General features: G+C 37.3%; 1 protein-coding gene across 2 annotated transcripts in view; it reads left to right on the top strand.

The window, feature by feature from the left end:
* Positions 1 to 3293: 3293 nt before the first annotated feature.
* The window catches only part of ENAH (ENAH actin regulator), a 38893-nt gene continuing 26920 nt past the window's right edge, over positions 3294 to 15266 (top strand). For both annotated transcript variants that reach the window (XM_015829551.1, XM_015828867.1), the window contains exons 1-3: positions 3294 to 3455; positions 7159 to 7336; positions 10171 to 10255. In XM_015829551.1, the coding sequence (XP_015685037.1) occupies positions 3324 to 3455; positions 7159 to 7336; positions 10171 to 10255 (395 nt within the window). In that variant the 5' untranslated portion in view covers positions 3294 to 3323. The remainder of the gene's footprint in view (positions 3456 to 7158; positions 7337 to 10170; positions 10256 to 15266) is intronic.

Here is a 15266-nt window from a genome sequence, read left to right as displayed (position 1 = left end):
GGTATATTGTTGGAAGGCCTGGTTGGGACAGAACATCCTGGGCAAGACTTAGATGATTGTTGAAAGTTCACACCAGATATAGTGAACACTGTCAATATTAACAATAGTCACTTTTGGTGCCATCTAATTATTAAATAAGGCTGCTTCATATGTATTTACTGATAATGGATGCTTTGGATAAATTTATAATGGTTTAGATGCCAATTGGGTGACTTTGGGCCAATCATTCTCACAGGGTTGTGAGGAAAATAGAAGGAGGAAGGTGTGTTGGATATGTTTGCTGCCTTGAGTTAGTTGTAAAAATAATAAAGGCGGGATACAAATAAATAAAATAAAAATAATCCTGTTTAACTGAATGGAGCTTCCTTCCTAAGCAGAGAAATGCACGATTATATTCTAACTAACTAAAAACTAACTTCCAAAGTAGAAATCTGTATCTCAGTTACATAAATTTTAAAGAGCAGGTAGAAAGCTGTTTATAGTTGTTTTTAAATAAGATGTGTGTAAATGACTGGGTTTCAGTGCCCTTTAAGGATGGCATGACCTAACTCTTTTTAAAAGCCTTTTATTTTTAAAAGCCAGATTTTTATTGATCTGGAAGTCAAACTGTTAAGAGTAAAAAAAAAGCTAAGCAAATAACAGGTGGGAAACTGTATCAAATACCATAAGCTAGTTTGTTTCATTCACAACAGATGTCCTTGAAGTTTCTTTGAGGCTGAACTAAGTAGACGTTGTTTCTAATCTTTCTGGTTCATATTTTATTATGCCTCTAAGTCATAGTAGTAAGCTTTCCTTGTAGAAGAATAGAACTTGAATGGGCAGTTTATATTAAAAATGAAGAGGGATGTGGTATAGTTTCTTGGCTTAGTACACTGTTATTTATTTTCTAGATTTGAGTCAACATTTTGTTTACACTATCTTAAATTCATGAAAATTTGTTTCTGGAGTTATATTTGAGTTTAATAAATAAATGAATAAAAACTGATCTATATACTACTAAAACTCTTGTGTCTGTTTGTAACCTTTAATTGGGCGAAATGGTGCATTGTAGGGCAACAATTTTTGAACCAAGGTACCTCAAATAGGTTAAATTACAGAATGCCAGGACCCATTATTCCTGTCAGAATGAAATTTGGGAAAGTTGTGGCTGCTTCAGTGCTGCCATAGTCAGCTGTAGTCATTTCCAGCGCTCCCTGACAACTTCCCACAAGCAAAGTCTTTGATTGTTGGAAGCTTGCAGGGAGTGTCAGAAATGGGGAAGCAGCAGGAAAGGTTACAAGTTGCTTGGATACGTTTCCCCAACCCAGGCAACCTTCTTAGTCCTTCTGTGCTTGCACTGTGTTGACCACTCATACACCTCCATGTACTCTTCCTGATCTGTGTCACCCCCCCCCGTGCACCCTCCTGACCCACTTAACACCTCTTGATGTCCCTGTGCACTTTTCCTGACCTGCAACACCCTCCCCCTGCATGCCCTCCCCGCCCCTGCAGTTTCCCATGCACACCTGCATACTTTTTCCAACCTCTTCATTGGGGAGGAAGTGCAGAGGTGTGCAAAAGGCACTACGGGGTGGGGAGTGTGCAGGGGTGCACGGTTGTTAGGTAAAAAAATATCTCTGAAATGATGACTCAAGGGTCATGGGTTTTCTGATATACTGTAAAAGTATCGTAATGCTTTACCAAATGGCAGACTTCTTGAAGTAAAATATCTGTCTAGAAAAAAAGTTTGATTATGATGCTCAGAAAAAAAATGAGCTTATATAGGTTTTAGGGGTAGTTCTGAAAAATATAATTGAAGCCTTTGATTTTAGATATAATTAATGATACATCTATTTGAATTTCTTATTTTGATTAAATGGCGACATCTTGACCCCTCTGCTCAAGCATTTAACAGCTGGTGTGGGGTTGTCCACTAGTCATATAGTGTTTCAAAGTTGTCACTTCATTTGTCCCATATTGGCATGTATGGAAATGTATTGAATTGATTAAGCAAGTATGTATGCTGTTTGTACTGTATTCAGCCTTGCCTGTTATTTTCAGTCGCTAACTGTCTCTCACATAAGGGCCAAAACCATTTTGGACCAAAGAAGTTGATGGCCAAAATTGAAGCTGATGTGATATGTCCACATTTAATACAGAAGAAAAAAGGAAATTGTACATGATTCTCTGTCCCCAACTTTTGCTGAAGAATGAAGGAAAAATAAATATCAACTAAAGCAGTGGAGAAGGAAAAAAATAGGCATTTGGGTAAAGAAACCATCATGATGGCAAACTTTTAGCCTGTGGTTTGTTTTCTTACCAGTCTTTTTTTTATGACTAAATCTATATTTTTAAAGGCTAGTAACTATTAGGAGGTTTATAATTATTTTCTATTAGGGCTGTGAACCTTATTACTTGTTATTCTTATGTGGACTAAGTAATGGTCAAATAGGATTAACATGAAGAATAAGTATTCAGGAACAAATAGGTTATTTAAAAGTTTCTTCCCTAAGAAAAATATAATATAATTATCAAAATAAAGAACTCTTTGAGAGGTCCTTGGTGCTCTCTGAGTTTGCTTAGTTCAGTGGTTCTCAACCTATGGGTCGGGACCCCATTTGGGGTCGACCGACCATTTCATGGGGGTTGCCAAGCAAGGCTGTCCGCCATTTTTTTTGTCTGCCATTTTTTCCCCCTTTTCCGGCGGGTGCCTTACCTCCCTTGGGCTGGGCCAGCTGGTGGTCGGCCTGCTCCGTCTCTGCCGCTTGCCAGCTATGCCTCGGCCGGCGCAGGGGGCGGAACCACGCATGCGTGGCGCTCCCGGGCAGGGAAAGTCTTCGACTTACGACCGGTTTAGTCCTCGACTTATGACCGGTTTAGTGCTCGACGTACGACCGGTTTAGTCCTCGACCGGTTGGGGTCGCGGCATTAAAAAGGTTGAGAACCACTGGCTTAGTTTATTGCAGACGTTTCATTACCCAAACTAGGTAATATCATGATGTTACCTAGTTTGGGTAATTAAACATCTGCAAGAAAACAAGCAAGCTCAAAGAGCACCAAGGACCCCTCATGTCAACCCTGACCAATAAATATTCCCCTTTAAAGAACTATTTATATCATGTGACACAAAATTTAACCAAATATGACATAAGTTCTTTTCAATCAAATAAAAGAAATTCTAGAATTGAGTTTGATGAGCTGAGTTGAATGCTATAATAAAGTCTTTGTCAAAGGATGTTATTTACATGAAAACATTTCAGATTTATGCTTGTACTCTTTTCTACCCATTTATTTTTCTTTGCCTTAATAGTGAGCAGAGCATCTGCCAAGCACGAGCTGCTGTAATGGTCTACGATGATGCCAATAAGAAGTGGGTACCAGCTGGTGGGTCTACTGGATTTAGCAGAGTTCATATATATCATCATACAGGCAACAATACATTCAGAGTAGTTGGCAGGAAGATTCAGGATCATCAGGTGAGTTATTTAATAATCTTTTTTTTTTTTTTACAAATAATAAACATTGTCTTTTTAGTTGATTAAAACCAGTGCAAGGAGAAAACTGATGAAAGGGAAATTTATTGTACTATTCAGACATTAAGGTTTTCTAAATATTAATTATAGGAAACCAATTAAAATTTGTTATATTGATCAGATAATATTAACTGAAGTAAGTGTTAATGGCTGAGTGTTGGAAAAGTAGAATATAAGGAATATTATAGGATTGGTTGGGACCAATATTTCATGTATTGATTTATCCAAGGTATTTTTTGGTCTCCATCTTCTACTTAGAAATGTTCCTTTTGATTAAAAAAAACCACATTGTTTTGTTTAAAGACTTTTTTCATCCTCCCATTAATAAAATTGTTTTGATAATTTATTTATGCTCCCAGGGTTATTTCATTACTGTAGATCTTACTGAAAATATTCTTGCCTCCATAAGTAAGAGGATGTATGTTTCCAGAATTGAATTGCTAGTGAGGTTCAATTTTAGTTTTATATTTATTTCATGGGGAAATCAGAGACTCTGAAAATTAATATTATAATAATTTATATAATTATATTTGCTATGGCAGATTATGGATCTGAACAAGGGCCTGATTGCTTGCCTAATTGCTCTGGGCTCTGTACAATAGGACAAGGAAGGGAGTTCCATTTGGGGACACTGCTATGTTCACTGTTTTCTCAGGTATACCAGTTTCCCTCATTGCATACCACCTCACCTCATACAATCTGGTTTTGGTTCTGTGCATAACTCAGTGTAGATGGGTCTTGATCAAAAGCCATCAGTATTTCAGAATATGCATACTATCATTATGCATACTACCTATGTTCCTACCACAGAAGAATTGTAGGCCCCAGCTTAAAGCTTCAGATTATGTTTCTGATTTTGATATTCCCTCATATCATTCGTGGACAGCCTGGGTTTTTTCCCCCTAAATTAAAAAAGTGTGGGCTGTTGGTTTCTGCCATTTATTTTATGGAGTTATCATGCTATCTTCTGGGCTAACCTCACCCCAAATCACCCTGTCATTTCTAAGGCATCTCCCATGTCACACCATACTTATCTTCTTTTCTAGTATTTTAAAATACAGGACTGAACTTGCCATTACCATCCTACCTCTCATTTTTTAGGATAGTATTAACTACATCTGTCCTTTCCCTCTTGAAAATGTGATTCATATCCATAGACTTGCAGGATGATACATTAATATACCTATGGTATTTATCTTTAGTTTTTTGCTGCTTTATCGTAATGGATCCATAGTAATCCATAATAACGGATCCATTTATCTATCTTTTGTTTTACTATTTGTCATTTCTGAGGCAAGAGGTGTTTTTTTCTAAATGCATGACATACATTCTGTTCCTCTGCTTCCTTGGTATCATTTTATTCCCTTATCTAGATAACAGGCTCTTACTGTCTATTCTCATACTGATCTATCTGCTACTTAGCTTACGTATTTCTCTTTGTATAGCATGTTAGCCTCCAGATTAATTATGAGAATTCTTCTATTGTTCTCTTGCAGCTTATCTAGTTCACAGGCGCAATATACCACTAGAGGAGATGTTTTCCTACTGTTGCTGCAATTCCATTTACTTCAAGCATTTCTGCATACCGTGTTTTTCTAAAAATACGACCTAGCCATAAAATAAGACCTAGCTTATTTTTGGGGGTTCGGGCTAATATAAGGCCTACACCAAAAAGTAAGCCCTACTTAACCCCACCCACTCCGTCGCACCGTAGTTTTTTGGGCAGGCCAAATTGTGTGCCTCCCCCTGCCTTACCTGCTGCCATTGCTGTTGTTGCGAGTTCAATTTTGCAGCTTGGCTAAATGTTCAGCTGTGGTGGGCCACAGTTCTTATCAGCTTCAGGAAACTTTAGGGCAGGCTCCTTGCAGCTGAAGCAATCCGGCTCGCCTGGGATCAGGTTAGCTGTTGCGGGAGGTGTGACCTGTCCCCGTCCTCCAGCTCTGCTGCACATGCAGGATGAACCTCCCGCGATGGCCAACCTGACCCTCAGCGAGCCAGATTGCTTACAGGGAGAGGCTGTGCGTTGTAGGAGCACGACTGCATAGGGCGCACCCAGATCCCTGCAGCTCCTGGAGGCTCCTTTTCGTATCACTCAGTTTTCCAGCCCATCCCTGCCAGACTGATCTGGCGGGCGGGATTGCCTTCCATCTTCCCCGCCGCTGCATTGGCAGCTGATGCTGCCCTCCTGAGAGGTGGCACTGCGATTGGACGGCAGCCATGCTGCGAATAGGGATAGACTATCCCCCCAAAGCGCTGCCGAAAACAGCGAGGCAAACACACGCACAGACGCGGGGCCAAAAACAGTGGCGCGAAAAGGGCACATACGGATCCCTGCAGCTCCTAGAGGCTCCAAGCACAGCCTTGGGTGGCTGTGCTGGGTAGTGGCAGGAAGGGCACCGAGGTGGCAGGTGGAGCCCCAGAGGCTCAGGGAGGGAGGGTGGTGAAGCAGGCAGGTGGCACATGCATGCCCTTCCTGTGCCAGGCCAGCCCCTGCAGCCCCAGGGTGGCCGTGCTGGGTGGCATCGGGAAGGGTGCCGAGATGGAGGTTGCCAGGCTGGAGGCTCGGGGAGGGAGGATGGTGAAGCGGCCAGGCGTCCTGCTGATTCATTCAGTATATGTCATCAATAATGTGTCTTATTCCTTGCCTTTTTCTAAAGCCAATGGGTACTGGTGTGAAAAGACTGGGGAAAAGAGATTCAAAACTTTTAAGGAGATCCCAATTTAATGAACTCAACAACAACAACAATAACAGAGAGTAGCTATTGCAAATTTTGTTTTTGTGGCTGACTAATCCAGTTGAGCTGTGTAATGGGGCACAGCTAACATTGCTTTTCAAGAGTTACTAAACAGTTAACAGTATCTGAATGCCTTACCCATTTCTTCAAGAGATGAGAGTTCTGAAGTGCAGGCCATGTATGTTTCCAGTACTCCGGAAGACACTTTTGGATAATGTTTTTATCATTCTCTTTATACATATGTAAAAGTTGTTTACTGATATGTGACACAATCATAGAAAAACAATTATATTGTTTATTTACAATTTTTAGTGCTGTCCTTTTATTGATACAACCTGCCAATCTTCAAATAATCTTTTTTTCTGACCTACTGTGGAAGGGAAATGGATGTGGGAAATGAAACTGTACTTATGAGCAGGCAGACCCAGAGCATACATGTACAGATAACATCCTGAAAAATCACAGTTAACACATACACAACCTACTTTTGACATAAAAGGTTACATACAAGCATTTTTATACCTTTATACCTTACTTTGTAATGTAACTCAGTTTTTTATATGCTAAAATATGCTTTTATGTGATTAGTCTTTCTGGTAGCTCCATCATGAATAAATCCAAAGAAAATCTGTGTTTAGGATCCTTTCAGCATCTTATGCAGATGCGAACTTTTTCTATTATCCTTAGCATATGGACTTTGTCTTTTATGATTTATCCCATCCTATTTGTAATTATAGTTAAATATTCATGTTTAGCAATTATTTGGAAGATTGTATACTAAGTATCATTGTGTTATTTTATAGTTTTCAACTGCAAAACTAAATCCATTTAATTGTTTTGGAACAAGAGAGTAAAATTGTGTGCATTATAATAAACCCAATCAGGGCATAACTTTTCCATTGCTTGTTTAGGTGGTAATCAATTGTGCCATTCCAAAAGGATTAAAATACAATCAAGCAACACAGACTTTTCATCAGTGGCGGGATGCTAGACAAGTATATGGTCTCAACTTTGGCAGCAAAGAAGATGCCAATGTCTTTGCAAGTGCCATGATGCATGCCTTAGAAGTGTTAAATTCACAAGACTCTGGTAAGGGTACTATTCATTTCTATATCATTTCTATATCAATTTCTGTTTGTGTATCCCATATCTATATTATAAACTGTTTTAACTTTTAAATGGTGATATAGACAGTTTGTAATTTATACCTGAATCTGAAAGTATATATTTCCAAAATGAGATGTTTCATGTACACTATGTACCATATTCTATATGCAATTCCACATAAGGAAAATAATAAACCCAACAATTTCATAATTATTACTTTCTCCTTTTTACGCTTTCCTTATTGGAGACAATTATAGTTAGAAAAATGTAATTACGTATGTAGATATGATCATCTAGGCTCCACAAATATTAAAGACTGATTTGGTTTGGTATCATAAAGAACATTAAAAATGTACATTAGTTTTATTTCAGAAATCAGTAAATAGGACAATTCATTCTGGGTAGCTTATTTCTTTTCTGTAGCCCACCAAAAACTTTGATGTACTACTTATCAGCAAATTCAGGTTGATTTAATCAGTACTCATGAGAGCCAGTTACTGCTTCTTGAAGCTCCAGCAGATTCTTATCTGAGAGGAAGAAACTATGTCTCAAAAGACATATTAAGAGCATCTACATAAATTTTTAATTGCTTCAAATCATGAGAAAGCAGTTTTAAAATTACAAGCACATCCAAAGTAGATGGATTCTCTGGGGTCTCTGAATCTTCAGAGAAATCTAGAGTTAAAATAGCTTTTTGAAGTTCCTTAGAGACTGGGACTTTTAACTTAGATACAGATTCAGCTTGCTTAAGTTATTTAATTTGATTTTAGAACAGAAACTATTTATTTATTATTGTGGTTTTTAGTATCGCCTGTTCACCGCCCTGAGTCCCGTAAGGGAGATAGGGCGGTATATAAATTTAATAAATAAATAGATAAATAAGTGCAGCTGCAGCTTCTTATTGTTTTCTTTCTTCAAAAAGAGACCGAAGCAGGAAAAGAATTTTTCCTGTTGGCATGATTTTGGATCATTATCTCTTTAAAGAACTGTAAACTAAGAAGATACTAATAATATTACAGTTACCAAACAGTTTGAAATTAACAGAAAACTTCAAAATTGGGAGGGGAATAAGATAACAGATCAGGCAATCACCATAGCGAACCCACTATAACAGGGGTGTCAAACTGCTGGCCCGTGGGCCGGTTTCATCATACCGGAGCTGCACCCATCCCATTGCCGGCAATGGTGAAAAAGCTCCGATTTGTTGCGCGACGTCACGTGACGTCGCGAATTTGACATGCCTACACTATAATTTCTAGCATCTTATACCACTGCTTGCAGCAGCTGCAGCTGCTGATGGTTTAAGTTCATTAATTTGGAGGTCTCAGATTGCCTTAACTTACATGTTGCCTGAAATCCATGTGAACTTGAGCATGGGGCAGCCTTCAATTTTAAAATAATAAAAATCCTGCAAGTCTAGTGAATGAGGTAAAAGATGTTTCCATTGTTTGAAGAAAAGCAGATGGTTTTATTCAACATTCTAAATTTTCAAATCTGTAAATTTATTAGTCTCATGAAACAAAGAACACCTTGTTGAAAAAATATTTGGCTCTTCAAAGGTTTCATGCAGTTTAAAAAAGAGGCTTCTTATTTGGTAGAAATCATTGTTTAAAATATAGCATTAAAGTATTCTCATATTTGCCATCTACAGAGAAATATCAGCAAGATTAGACAGAAAGATTGGTCTGTATATCTAGTGATGAATGTGTGAATGATACTGACTAGTTGATTTTTTGTTCAATATATTAATCTCAACTGTCTTCCTAGGCTTGGATAATATATAATACAACTTCTTTCATTCTTTTGCTTTTTAACTACATTGTGTATATAAACCATCCTTCCCTCTTTTTTAAGAGGAAGAACTTTTAAGAACTTTTTTAAGAGTGCAACTTTTTCTTTCATGGCTGTCTATTAAAATATAGAAATCCTGTATTGAGTGATATTGACCAATGTTCTGAATTCAGTATCAGATCAGACTAATTACTGTAGTGAAGGTATCTAAAATATTTTTATGCTATTAGGTCTAGGAAGTTCTGAATAACTAGCATCTCTGGAGGCAATTTTTGTTTAGTTCCCATCTTGACTATGGCATGGTCCCAACATGCATTGTGATTTGTTTATTTTAAACCGATTGCATGAAATACGATATTCCATTTTATGTATCATCCAGTTAGATTCTTAAACAATGGTCAGCAAATTTAAATTTCTATAGATGTATATAACTTAAAATGCAAATCTGTTGTGTGCCTGTAAGATTGGCTTATTGTGGTATTTTTCTTGGAATGAAACGTACAGTAGAGGCATGGACTTCATCCTTTAGTAAAGGGGAGGGATGCAGGCTTTTATTCAGTTTTGTGATACTAATAAAAGCAGTGCATCCTTACTTGCCTTCAGAAATCATTACTGATTCTTCTGGCAATCATACCCCCTTCTCCCCTCTACCAGTATTTTATTTAGGTGAATACTTGACTTCAAACTTTGCTTGCCCCAAAACAGAAGGCAGTTTTATAGGGATACCAAATTTGATGAGCTGAATATGGTTTTATTTAAAATTATCAGAAACAACACATTAGTACAGGGGTCTTCAAACTTGGCCCTTTTATGACTTGTGTACTTCAACTCCCAAAATTCCTCAACCAGCATGCCTGGCTGAGGAATTCTGGGAGTTGAAGTAAACAAGTCATAAAAGGGCCAAATTTGAAGACCCCTGCATTAGTAGAAAGTCAAAACTTGATGAACTTTTTTTCTTCAAAAAATGGATCATCTTTACAAATGATATTATAATAAAATATAAAATATAACTTGACTTTCCTCAGGTCCAACGTTGCCTCGACAAAATTCACAAATTTCCCCACAAGTGCAGAATGGCCCAGCACAAGAAGATTTGGAAAACCAGAGAAGGTTAGTTTTAAAAAGGATACAACTATTGAAATTTAACAATTTTTGTTGTTCGCCAGAAACTTTGTCATTATTTTATATCCCCTATTTTTTGTTACGTATTGCTTGATGATGAGTGCTGAATATTTAAACTTTTACACTGCCTTTTGTGTAATTGGCAGATATTATCCAATATCTTTGAATTTTGCATTTTTATGCAGCTCAAAACAAATAATTGCTTTTGATTTGAATGTAAGAATGTCCAGGAAGGAGGATTCAAGGTGCGTGTGAACTCAGGGAGGCCCAGAAAAGAGGGTATGTGTGAACACAAAGAGGCCAAGAAAGAGACTGTGAGATGTGTGTGAGTTCAGGGAGACCTGAGAAAGAGGATGCAGGTTGCTTGCAAGTGCCACATGAGGCTGGGGAAAAAACATGTTTGATCGAAGGGGGAAGGAGGACATGGTGTATGCAAGTGAAGAAAGATGGAGGGAGAGATTTATCCAAGAGACTTATAACCTTTCCTGCTAGCTTATCTTTTGACTTGCTTGTGGGAATCTGGCAGCAAGATTGCAAATGGTGATCATGCGAGCATGGGATGCTATAACCCGTTGTTAATGCAAGCTAGTTGCCAAGTACTCAAATTTTGTTCACATGACTGCAGGAACAGTGCAACAGCCAGAACTTTGAGGACTAGTCATATGCCTCTTTGTTCAGTTCCTACATAGCTTTAAACAGTTGCTGAATGAATGGTTGTGACTTGAAGACACTCCTGTATATGAAATGGTGTTACCTACTGTATGTGCCTGCTTTTGGCTTTTATGGTCATTCACTCACACACATAGCCTGTTGAGGCATGAGGTTTATAAGCCCCTTTTGTTTTCTACCTGGTTGTCTAGGAAGATGCAACTAAAGCAGACAAACACACCCAGAACTACACAGTGGTACAGGTGTCCAAGTTTTAAACAAGACAAACATTAATTTGGGTTAAATGGTGCAATTTTCAAAAAATTTCCACAGCTTTGGGAAAAGGGAAAATTGTTTTTCTTGAAATTTTCCATATCATACAGGTAGTCTTCAAGTTATGATTGTTTATTCATTGATGGTTTGAAATTACAACATGCTAAACAAGAGAACTTACCATTACTCCAGCCATTGCAATGCCTCCACGGTCATGTGAACAATATTTGAGTGCTTGGCAACTGGCTTGCAAGGAATAGAATAGAACCTTGGAGGTCTTCTAGTCCAGCCCCCTGCACATGCAGGAAAACTGATTGCAGTATCCTACGGTCATCATTTGCAACCTTCCCTCCTTGCTTTCCATAAACAAACACAATGGGGAAGCTGGCAGGGAAGCTTGCAAGTCACTTGGGTAAATCTCCCCTTTCCCACACACCCAACTTTCTTCACTCATATGTATCATATCCTCCTTTCCCCTTTTCTTGCACTTGTTCCTTGGCTCTCCTGCACCTACCTTCACATTACCCACCCACAAATGCCCTCTTACTTGGGCCGCTCTGTGCTCACACATGTCCCCTCCCCTCTTTCCCTGTCCTCTTGGTGCTTGCACACACCCTGGGCCTCACTGTGCTTGCATGCACTTGCACGCAGTCAAACCTTCTTTCTCCAGCCCCCCTGCACCCATCCCTCAGAATGGGACAACTCGCTATGGCCAACTTACCGCACAACAACTTGCCGTGGGACAATTCAGCAAATTAATTTCGACGGAACATTGGCCAATAATAATAAAACAAAGTTGATCCAAAAAATAAAAGAGTTACAATAATTTTGACAGAAACGTGGCCACCAATAATAAAAGTACCTCAATGAAACGATTAATGCAATGTTGAATTGTCCTGAATCAAGTTGTACTGCGGCAAATTGGCCGCATTGAGTTGTCCTAGACCTAGACCCTACCCCCATGCCTGCCCTCTTTGTGCCCTCCTTCCTGAGCCTCCTGGTGTTCACACATATTCATGTACCCAGTGCCATTCTTCTTCAGCCTTCCTGAGCATGTGCAGCTTTTGCTGTGACATCCGTGTACTCTTAACCTAGGACTCCTCCTACTTTGCACTTAACTACTGTGCATCTTAGGTTGCAACAACAATGGGACTGTCTGGATTGCCATTGTTACGTGATGTCACATTTTACAATCATATCAATTAGCAACAGCAGTCTGGGTCCCAGTTGCAATTATAAATTGAGGACTATTTGTATTTGAAAGAATCAGATTTCAGTAGCATCATTTATTTGTTAATACAAATGCACAACTGCTTGGATGTAGTGAATGCAATGGAAACTGACAAAAAAAACCCCGCTTGCATCTGTTCACTAAGCCTAAGAGTCACATTAATTGACTAATAAATTATGTTAAAAAGTAACACTTTGGTAGTTACGTATAGAGATATTCTAAATGAACAAGGGGAACTTAAATCTAGACAAGAATTAAAAGAAAACGGGGTACAATTGGAATGGTGGGCGTACCTGCAAGTTCAGTCACATTATAAGAAAGACAAAAAGGAATGGGATATACGGAGGAATCTGACAACACTAGATAAAATATTATTAGGAACGGAGGAGAAAGCAATCAAAAGAACATATAAATATTTATTGGAATATAAAATGGAAGAGGAGCAGGTAAAAGAAGTGATGATAATATGGGCCCAAAATTTCGGATATAATATTGACTTAGACAAATGGCAAATGTTATGGGAAAGAAATAGAAAGTTAACTTTGGCTACCTCATATAAAGAGAATCTGTACAAAATGTTTTACAGGTGGCACTTCTCCCCAACAAGATTGACAAAGATGAGAAAATGTTATATCACCACAAAGTTGGAAGTGCAAGAAAGTGTTAGGCACTTATTATCATATGTGGTGGACTTGTTCCAAAGCCAAAGAATTTTGGCGGCTAATAAAGACTTGGCTGGAGGAAATGTTGGGACTGAAGATAGATTCCAGACCAGAATTGTTTTTACTGGGAATGATAGATGGGAAGTTTAACAAAGGAGAGACATATCTAGTGTTGCATATCATAACAGCAGCAAGGTTGGTGTATGCCCAGAACTGGAAAAATGGAAATTCCCTGGTGGAGAGTGAACTAATTAAATTTTTTTTGATATGTGCAGAGATGGATAGATTATCCTTAGAAATTAAAGACAAGGATGAAACAGAGTATTACGAAGTTTGGGATAAGATGTACTATTGGTTAGACTCGAGGAGAAAAAGTCAGAACAGAGAAAGCTCGTCTAGAAGAGAGAAAGTGTAGATTTCCAACCTCAAAGTGAGCGTAAGATAGAGATCAGAAAGAATATGAAATAAGAATGGAAATGGAAGTTATGTTATAAATAGACGTAAATATGTATGTAAATATATAAATATATAAATAGTATAAAATGCAATATGTAAATGGTATCAATGACTAGGAAGATATATGGTATATGGTATAGTATGTATGGCAAAATAACAGCCAGAAAAGTCACACTGTGTTCAACCTGTTTTTAAATGTTTACTAAATATTTTTTTTTAAAAAAGTAACACTTTGTATATAATTGTATATTACAAACTACATTATTAAAATTATTATGAATTAAAGCAAAGTCTATTCAGTATAAGCAGTGTGTGTAAATAGTATTATTTTTCCCAGTAAGGACACGTGGTGGGGGGCACAAGCAAAACAGAATGGGTGAAGAAAGGTTGAGAAACATTGATCTATATATTCTCTATGGATATACTTATTAGAATTTACTTAAATTTCTTAGAATGGAATGGCATAATTTTTGTTTTTAAATAGAACATTTAGTTCATGCTATTACATTGAATGATTCATGATGTTAATATAGTATCCTCGTTAGAAGTGTTATAGAGTCATGAAGGTAAATCATTGCTATATTAGCTGATACCTAGTTTAGTTAATGCCTATAAATAAACTTATTACAATATGCCAATACATATAAAGAGGGGAACAGTAAAAAATAACTATATAGACTACAGAATATGAAAGTGTATAGACATCTCTTTAACATTCAGAAACACAATGGACCAAATGTTGATTGGCTTCTGCTGTAAGTAATTAATTGTATTTTGAAGAAAGTTGAATTAATATTAAACTTTCCATGTAAATAGCAGATTTAACTGAATTTATATTATTGTTCATTGAAAATAAACAGGTTATTACTTTAAGAAAAAATATCGGCTGATATGGTTATGTTTCACTATGCTGGCATTTTGTTATGTCTGAAATATTTGCATAGGGTTATGTGTAACAAACCAGAAACATTAGCATTATTTATAATAGTATTCTGCTGTTGAATTTTTTCATAAAGGATTCCTAAGACTGAGAGGGAGTGATTAGCCCAAGATCATCCAGTTGGCTTTTTGCCTAAAGTGGGACTAGAATTCAGGGTCTCCTGTTTTCTAGTTGGCCTTAACCACTACATCAAACTGACTCTCCTTTAATAGAGTATAATGTTGCATTATTTTATTTATACTTAAGTATGTTATTTCTCTACAGCTAGATCTTATATCTTTCTATTTGAAACTGATGATAGACCAAAATAAAGTTACCTATTTATTATCAGGGAATTCCAGTGACTGAATGAGATATTAAACTTTAAGGCAGGAGTAAAATTTTGATATGCATTTATTGTCTCTGAGTCTGCAGAAAGAACAATTGCATGTTGACAGAACATCATATGAAAGTCCTTCAAAGCCAATAGGCTATTTCATTATTTTCAGAATACAGTGCTTTGTTAATAGTTACCAGTAATCTAATGTTATCAGAGGCTTGACATTCTTTCATTAAACCAGATTGTACAGGATGAATTTTTGAAGGCTGTACCTTCTGTAAAAATTGTCAAAATCTTACCATTTAACAATAGTATCAGATAATAACTTGCACAATTCAAAGGACCCTTTTCCCATTTTTGAATGATAAATAAGCCTCATTATAACATAAAGGCAGAACCCCTTTAAAGTTTTAATATACCACTGTTAACAAAATAGGAGAAACCTTTTTTTTTTTTTTTTTTTTTTTTTT

The sequence above is a fragment of the Protobothrops mucrosquamatus genome, unplaced genomic scaffold, assembly GCF_001527695.2.
Source record: "Protobothrops mucrosquamatus isolate PMUCROS unplaced genomic scaffold, P.Mucros_1.0 scaffold_3, whole genome shotgun sequence".
In the NCBI taxonomy this organism is placed as follows: Eukaryota; Metazoa; Chordata; class Lepidosauria; order Squamata; family Viperidae; genus Protobothrops; species Protobothrops mucrosquamatus.
Note: the sequence above shows the minus strand (reverse complement) of the source record. Positions and strands in the feature narration are given on the sequence as shown.